General features: G+C 42.7%; 1 protein-coding gene across 1 annotated transcript; it reads right to left on the bottom strand.

Annotated features, from left to right (window-relative positions):
- Positions 1-487: 487 nt before the first annotated feature.
- Positions 488-1,800, bottom strand: LOC147898077 (uncharacterized). The gene is made up of 5 exons (XM_087378840.1): positions 1,751-1,800; positions 1,439-1,670; positions 1,203-1,302; positions 786-943; positions 488-691 (listed from the first exon to the last, which is right to left on the bottom strand). Exons 1-5 carry the CDS (start codon positions 1,765-1,767, stop codon positions 488-490), a joined length of 711 nt encoding a protein of 236 aa, XP_087234966.1. The 5' UTR covers positions 1,768-1,800.
- Positions 1,801-9,172: the final 7,372 nt, after the last annotated feature.

Below are 9,172 nucleotides of genomic sequence, written 5' to 3'. Positions count from 1 at the left end.
TCATTCAAGATTAGTCACGTGCTTGTAAGGCATTTTTGGTGAGTCTTTCCTTGACTCTGATGTGAAGCCTTATTCCATTTTGGCCTGTATCTCTAGAGCTATACTTGTCTATAAGAAATCAAGCTCCTCCATAATAGACTTGATGTCGAGCTTCTTCCTATGGATGCTTGCTTGGTGCCAACTCAATAGGGGTGATTTTTCTCTCTTACTTTTGTTAAGAGGTGAAACTTTTGTATTGGTTTAGAAAGATTTTATGGTTTAATAAAAATAAAAGTTTGAAACATTTGCTAAGATTTGAAACTTTTATGAGAAAATCTTAAAGTTTCGTGAGGATTTACCATTTTTTCTGTAAATTTTGAAAGAAAACATAAAAGTTTATAATATGTTCAATCAAAATTATGAAACTTAAAAAACTAGCTCGATAAACTTTCGCTAGGATTTCATATTAATATATATACATATAGCTTCGATAAAATATCCCTGCAACTCAAATTCTTATACGTGATGTGACACATTTGAGACCCATAAAAATGGAGAAGATGATGCTAATAGTTGTGAATATGGCCAGGTGACCACCGTATAGGGTGCCTGCATTTGGTATGTTCACATTTTGATCTATTAGATTGTACAAATTGTTGTATAACTTTACTCCAAGAATGTGGTGAAGGAGCATCACAGGGAACATGACAACCTACAAGATAGCAAGAAAACGTGTGAGATTTGTCAATCTAAGAATGAGCACATGTTCGACTCATTGTACCTCTACTTTGTGTTGAGTCCCTTACTTGGTATGCATTATGTAGCAAGTGAGGAATCCCCATAACATCGAACATATGATCTAATAACCAATCACTATGCACTGAAGCCACTACACCATCCACAATTATGTTTCCCATGAGGGTAAAGGGATTGTATAGTCCATGCTCCAATGTGATTGTGATATCTACAAAGAAGAGTCAAGGACACTCAATTTCAAACCATTGGGTACTATAGTCTATTTATGCATGGGCTTGAGTCGTAAATTGTCAAATGTATGAGGAAAAGGCTTTGCTTCCTAGTACTTGAGTCCTCAATGCATGGAGAGGATATATTCAATAGTTTTAGTTGCATGCACAAGTGTTGACGCTCCGTAAATGGAGTCTTAGTCATGCTTGTCAAAAGTGTGTGTTTACACAGATAGAATGCTAGTTAGTTAGGATGACCTATAACATTGAAAGTTTGTGTTTCCTTGACATTATCACATGCAACCAACATGAGGTTGCCCACGTGAAAATCCTTTGCCCTTTTGTATTGGATGTGCTTCTTTTATGGAAAACAAGGGGCAAACAAGGTCTTAAGAATTGTCAATGTATAGAGAATTGATAATCCCAATGTTGGAAGTCAAGGGCAATACTATTCAAGTCAAAGGAATGTGGTCGAAGATTATTCGAATATCAACAACAAGATCATGCATGAAGCCACATATACCTGGATGAATGGTGGGGGCGACATGGTCGGGAGTAAGTGTTCTCGAAGATGGACAGTGGATATTGCAATCAACGATGTTGTTACTACATTGCAAGGTAAGCTTGATGAAGAGTGCAGTTGCGTTGGAATCGGCATGACCAAAAGCATAGACAGGGCTAGATTCAATAAACCCATTGGACTGCCTCACAGCCACCTGCAACTCATAATCATACAAGAGTACCATGTGCGAAACTCAAAAAATCTCAGTTTTCCTGTTCTCGGAGTATTTTAAATCTATTGTTTTAGCGAAATAAGAGACATTGGAATGGTGGTACCGAGAGAAGTAGTAACGACCGCATCGCCTGCAAATACAGGTAAAGAAGACATCGTGAGGCCTAGCTCATGAGATCACTTCTCTTGTCTAACTCATGAGATCACTTCTCAGAAATGTAACTTGTGTTTAATAAGATTCACGAAAATCCCATATAATGATACATTATTCAGAAACGATTGCATATGTACAAATTTGCCGCTCTCTTACTTCTTAATATCTCTTTGCGTTCTTCGCATAAATGGAAAGCTTTTGCTTAATCTTGTAGAGCCTGTATAGATAGAAATATTCCTACCAGGAAACCAACCCTTCTTAGGACTGTTGCCCAGGGAGCCCGCGCACGTGGTCAGAACACCGACCCCAGCTCCAACACCTGCACCTGCAAGTGTAATGGCGGCAGTACAGGCGGGACTTTCCGCGGTAATGCCGCAGAACAATATAGATACGATAAAACCACCAATAGTGCAGATCCTGGCTCCTGAAACCGGTCATTTGCCATGCAGTCGAATCAAGTGTTACAAAATCGTGAGCAATCAACCTTACAACATTAACAGCTGCATTCGCACAATGCATGCCTTACCTTCGCTAGTTCCGTCCTTGAAGCAGTTGTCCAACACATTCCTGCCACCTCCCCTAACTGCTGCGAGATCGCTGTTGCTACCGCTTGATGCAGCCTGGTTGTATACTGAGCTAATGTCGTCTCCCGTATCGAATAAGAAGCAACCTAAGCCATTTGAATTTTGTTGCGGGCATACAAGCTGCAATTTGACGTATTGCTTTTAGAAGTTTGCCGGTAGTATTGACGAGAGAGAGAGAGAGAGAGAGAGAGAGAGAGAGAGATTGGCTTACAGCGCTGAGAATACCATCATCGTCCTTTAGAAGAGCTTCTACTCCATCCGAATCACACGCAGTACCAGACGTGCCTAACAACCGATTCATCAACTTTTCAAAGATGCAGCAGTTACAGAATTCCAACAGGAAGAATGATGTCGCGGTCATGGTACCTGCATGTTCCGGGTGAACGCACTATCGCCATATGTGACTGAGGCGGAGTAGCTCAGCGCACCAGTCTGAACGACCGCACTACAAACAGAAGTCACAGCGGAGCTTGGAATAGTCCCCCAACAGCAGACCGGGGGTGCTAGAGCCAAGCAGAGAGGATGCCAGTATCGAAATATATAGGATACTGCTTGCGACTGCATTATGATACTGCATGCAGATGGCAGCATTGGATAGAACGCAATTCCTAGTGATGTTCACCGAGGCCCTCCACACTCTAGACAAAAGGTTCTATTTCCATGCTCACATGACATTTTTCTTAACAAATAGACAAAGGTTCTATTTCCATCTTCACACAAAACATTTTTCTCAACAAATCACAAAACTTCTTGGTTCAAATTTTGAAGGTTTTTCTGGACAGCCTAAACATTAGCCCAGACATCAATAGGGTCCAAGATTCTAATTCCTCCTCCTCGTCCTCCTCCTAGCCCAGTGTTGTTCACCTAGGTCTACGTCCTTCCTGACCAAGCTAGATAAAAGGCTCTATTTTTGTCCTCCTCCTAGCCTAGTGTTGTTCACCCAAGTCTACGTCCTACCTCACCAAGTTAGACAAAAGGCTCTATTTTTGTCCAAGATTCTAATTCCTCATCCTAGCCTAGTGTTGTTCACCTAGGTCTACGTCCTACCTGACCAAGCTAGACAAAAGGCTCTTGTGTTTGTTTCTGTCTTTATGTTTGTGTCTACATTTGTCCAATCCCCCCAAATTAGACATGGGATCACGTCGCACATCTAATGAGTACGAAAACCCTCCTAGGAGGAGACATCATGATCTCTACTCCCCAGAGGACTTTGATTCCACTCAGGTAACTCCTCAGGGACCTACCCCTGCGACTACTGACTCCTCTCAGACCTAGCACTGCAACTACCCCTCGGGGAACTCCTTTGCTAGCAGCCCATGCCTTTATCGGGAGTCCCAATGAGTTTATCGCACAAATGAGCATCGCGGAGGCAGCGAGATCTTCTCTCTGCTATCCCCGAGGATTTCATCTCTTCCCTCTCCTACACCAACGGATTGACCTACTCCATTGCCATCCCCTCTAGCCCCTTCAGCTGAGGGATCATCACCTAGGCATACCCATCGTAAGGGAAGGAAGAGTAGGAAGGATCGAGGCTGATGTGCTGACTCGGGAGATGTAGATGAGTCAACACACTCACATCCCTATAGGTTTCCACTTGGTCATGAGACCCAGCACAAGTTAGGTCCCTTTCCCTCTCCCACTCGCTCTACTACTCCTCGCTCCCTAGGCGCTTGTAGTAACACCCCTCACTCTAGCTCTACCACTCGCATGACTCCTCCTTTCCTGCCTGAGGACCTGTACTATGAAATCACTAGGACGCGAGAGATAATAGAAAATAAAAATGGCTCAGAAGTGTTGGCCCACCATGAGGTGGTTGATGAGCCACCACTTCAAGAGCCGCATAGCTACTGAGTAGCAGTACCAGGATGATGAAAAGAAGAATGTAGTCATCGATGAATTGAAAAGACAATACCCTAACCCCCCAAATTAGGAGTTCAATAATTCTTAAATAAAAGAGCGCATGTGTTTAGTCTTGAAGCATCGTAGGTCAACCTTGCATACTTCCATGGCAAAGGGGAAGGCTAAACCCAGCTCGACAAACAAAGCTGATTGGAAGATTTTCAAGAAGAAGTACAGGGACCATCCCAAAAAGTTTGAGAGTCAGAGAAAGGCTATGAGGAGACGGCTAGAATCCGTATGTACTTCGCACTTTGGTGTAAGCGGACGTTTGGCATTCAAGGCATGGGTGGTAAATCTACTTCTTCTCATTTAATTTATTATTCTATTTGCTTTATTACATATTGCATGCACTTTATCTAACTCTCATAAATTGGGTCCATAGCAAGCTACAATGGGTTGCCTTCCCACAGACAAAGAGGCGAGTCACGCGTTTTGCATAGGAGCGAAGCTGTGGTTTATTGAGATGGAGACCATGGGAGCGACAGTCGATTGGGCTAAGGTGGCTACTTGCACGGTATAACTCTACTCCTACTTGTAATCTCACTTTTTAAATTGTTTTATTCTTTAAGTTCCAATCTAATTTCCAATTAATATGGTTTCACTCTTAGAGTACAAGCTTGAATGTCCCATCAGCATAGGTGAGCGATGATGATGAGGGATTTGGCTTACACGACTTCAACGAAGGCTAGGGATCAGGCGTAGCTCACCAGGGCCAAGGATTAGGCCAACGTGACCATGACGAGGACAAGAATGCACTGATGATGATTTGGATGAGCAGTAGTAGTAGTAGTTTATATATACTTTGGCATGTATATGCTTTTGTATGTTGGCTCGTTTGAGCGATTTTGTATCACCCTTTTCAAAAGGGTAATTTTGTAACAAACAATGTTATATATCTTCGGCATGTATATGCCTCTATCTCTCAACTCATTTGAGCAATTTTGTATCACCCCTTTCATAAGGGAAATTTTGTAACAAACAAGGTTTGAAAGTTTTATATCGCTTATGTGCTTGTAAACGTTCTTTTGTAATTACTTTTATAAAAAACATTAGTGGGAAAAAACAGGGCTTGCTGTGTCCCTATTTAGCCCCACTAATATTTTTTTTTAAGTTTCTATTAACCGTCACTATATAGCGACACTTTATCAATGTCACTATTCAGTGACACTTACCAGAGTCACTATATAGTGACATTTCTTTTTCGATGCTAATAGCGACATAAATATCGACCTTTGCACCTGTCAAAAAAAAACTTTCTAGTGTAAAAAGGGTAGGGTAGTACCACATGAAAACCTAGCAATTGCTAAGTTTGAAAAAGATAGATGTAAAAATAAGTATCACATGTCATAGAGGATAGGTTAAGTGAATCTTTAAATGAAGTTTGTTTGCTTGAAGATGTTTCTTAGCTAATTGATAATGAGGGTTTCTTAAATAACACTATCATGATGCTTGTTCATGAAGTTTTTAAGTAGTGCATTAAAATATTCACACTTCCCTCAAGTATAGTAAAGAATAATTTTTGGCGTGTGCCCCTTCTAGAAATTTTAAAGGAATTTTTACTTTTTTATTTTTGTTACATTTTCTAGAGAATTTTGAAGTGAAAATCCAAAAAAAGAGAGTGCATTTTATGTTCAATGTTATTTGTAGAGAGTCAATAATAATAGACTGTGATATCAATGAACAGTGGAGAAACTCACTCACACAATGTGTCATTAGCATGCAGAAAGAGTTATAAAGTCGATATTGCCATTCCCCTTTTGCTTCACAGCATTTTAATACCCATCATTCCAATACCCATTTCTTTCTCGAAGGTAGTCGTGGCAGTCTCTCCAAAACCTTATACGAAGATCCCCTAGGTTGTGTCATGCGTTCCCCTACTGCCCATGCTCCTGTAAGAAAACAATACAATGTCTGTGCTCAATAGATAACAGGATCTCGTATGCAAGAGAGAAAAGCAGATAGTATGGAGAATCAAAATTTTGATTACGGTAAAATTGAAACAATAGATGGCGATGCCTCCCAGCTGTGCACTCCTGTGTGAGAACCTTTGATGGCATGCTGGAAACAGTAGAGGACGGAGGCTGGATGCTGAGGAATCAGGGTTGCTATAGCCAATGATGAATATGGGTTTCACGGGCTTGCTCTTATATAGCCACATGTCGTAGTCAATTAGACCCAATTGGGAGACCGACCCAGTCGACCCAAAACACGTCAATGAGGTCCCAAAATAGGCCACCGACCACACATTAGAATCGTGGCACAGAATAGAGCAACTAACCTACGGTCTTTGTTATCTGGGATCATCTAGGGCTCCAAACCGGCCTTGCAGCTAGAGAGTGGGCTGCCCCGAGAAATGCTCCATCTACTCTTAGTGTGGTCAGTCATGGGATGCCTTCCTGCACTTGCATGTAGCCTAGTTGGTAGTGTGCCAACTCTATCTGAAGCCGTCCAGCCATTAGGCCACACATGGCCCCCATCTGGTGTCCAAACCAGTACCTACCGGATAACCGAGCTACTCAAATGCCTTCTCCTCATATGGGGGGCTTACAAGTAGAGTTAGCTAGTTCCCGTGTAGTTACACAAGAGTGGAGCATTGATATCTAACACCCCCCCTCAATGTCCACCCGCAAGTGAACTTTACTTTTTCGGCCCAATGCCAAGTTGATGAAGATGCCTCTCTCTTCCAAGAGCCTTCATAAAGATGTCCGCAGCATTCTCGGTAGTCGGACAGTACACCAAGTCGACCTCTCCATCCATGATGCACTCGTGTTCAAAGTGATATTGAATCTCAATGTGTTTTGTGCAAGCATGGAACACAGGGTTCTTTGCAATTGCCATGCAACCCTAATTGTCACATGATAGCTGCATAGGCTTGTTCTGCACTACACCCATGTCCCCTAAAATCCTCCTCAATCACACTGCCTTACAAGAAGCAAAACATGTTGATTTGTACTCAGCCTCGGTAGAAGAAAGAGCAACTATGGGTTGCTTCTTGCTGACCCTCGACACAGCTCTAGATCTAAGTGAGAGACAGTAACTTGTCACTGATCTCCTGCTATCCACATCTCCTGCCCAATCTAAGTCATAGAATTCGGTCAAGATGTCGCCCTTGGTATAGGTGATGCCATAATCAAGTGTGCCTTTGATGTATTTCAGCACCTGCATCCCTGCCCTCCAATGGTTCTCCCGGGGCTTATTGGAAAACCTGCTTAGTATACCAGTTGCAAAATTGATGTCTGACTGTGTTGTCTGACTGTGTGTTGCACAAGTAAATCAAACTGCGCACAAGCCTTCTGTACTTCGCTTCGTCCACCAGTGGTGATGAATCCTCGTTTGAGAGCTTCATGTCAACCTCCATAGGAGTGCTAATTGTCTTGCACTCAGCCATGCCAAATGCCTTTAGTATCTCTACAGCATACTTCAGCTGTGAAATTGAAGATCTATTTTGGCTCTTGCCAAACTTCAATCCCCAAAAAAAAATGCATCAGTCCGAGGCCTATCATTTCAAACTCTCTTCCCAGCAAATGCTTTGTCTGCGAGGTCTTCTCTTTATGATTCCCTATTATGACAAGGTCATCCACATAAAGGACCACGATCATACACCTGCATCCTTCTCTGTCGATATAGAAATTCGCATTAGATGGGCTCCTATTGAACCTGTTTTGTAGAAAGTAGCCATCAATCTACTGGTACCACGATTGTGGGGCCTGTTTCAGCCCGTAAAGTGCCTTCTTCAGTTTATAGGCTTTACCTTCTGAACCGGGGATCAGAACCGGGGATCACAAAACTTGGTGGTTGTTCCACGTATACCTCCTCCTTGAGATCTCCATTCAAAAAGGTGGATTTTACATCCATCTAAAATGCGGGCCAACTTTCCTGTGTTGCTAAAGCCAAAACACTACGAATTGTAGTTAGTCGAGCTGCTGTGGGAGCAAAAGTATCTTGATAATCAAAACCATGTACCTGTGTGAATCCTTTTGCCATGAGCTGAGCCTTGTACTTATCCAACGTGCCGTCGGACTTATACTTGGTCTTGTGCATCCACTTGGTGCCGATTACCTTACGTTTTGGTGGTCGATCCACAAGGTCCCAAGCGTTGTTCTTCATTATGGATCCATACTCCAACTGCATAGCCTCCATCCACCTATCATCACCCTGTGCCTCTTCAAGACACTTGCGTTCTTCAAAACGGGTCACCTCTTTCATCAAAGCGTAGTTGACCAAGTGTTCCTGCGCCCTTCTTTGCTCCTCTAATCTCTTGGACCGGCGGTGTTCAGATGATTCCTCCTCAATGGCTGGAGGTTCTTTGCTGTCCAAAAGCTGCTTTACCCACTTCGAGAATGGCCATTGTCGTTGTGGTTCTGTAGGCTCTTCTTTCTCTTCTTGATCTTGAATCCTCCCAAGCACTGTTGGGGGAGTTCGGTCTATTGTTGGTGGTTGTACTAGACGGATATCCTACTCCTAGTTGTCTAGGATGGAAACATCCTCCTCCAATTGATGCGACTATTCAGAGAAGAACACATCGCGACTTACTATTATCTTCTTGGTAACAGGATTATAGAGACGGTAACCCTTTCCCTCTTCACTGTAGCCCAAGAAAATACACTTCTAGCTCTTCGGTTCCCATTTGGTCTTGTTAGCATCAGGAACATGCACAAAACAATCACATCCAAAAACTCTAAAATGTGCAGCTGAAGGTTTCTTACCAGAAAAGGCCTGCAGTGGAGTCATCTCGTTCACAGTCTTCGTGTAGCTATGATTTAGAATGTAAACTGCCATGTTACATGCTTCAGCCCAGAAAGTCTTCGGCAAATCTTTCCCTTTGATCATACTCCTACCCATTTTGCAGATGACATGC

The sequence above is a fragment of the Dipteris shenzhenensis genome, chromosome 9 (genome assembly GCF_047967505.1).
Source record: "Dipteris shenzhenensis isolate YYH24624 ecotype China chromosome 9, Dip_SZ_1.0, whole genome shotgun sequence".
Classification (NCBI taxonomy): Eukaryota; Viridiplantae; Streptophyta; class Polypodiopsida; order Gleicheniales; family Dipteridaceae; genus Dipteris; species Dipteris shenzhenensis.
Note: the sequence above shows the minus strand (reverse complement) of the source record. Positions and strands in the feature narration are given on the sequence as shown.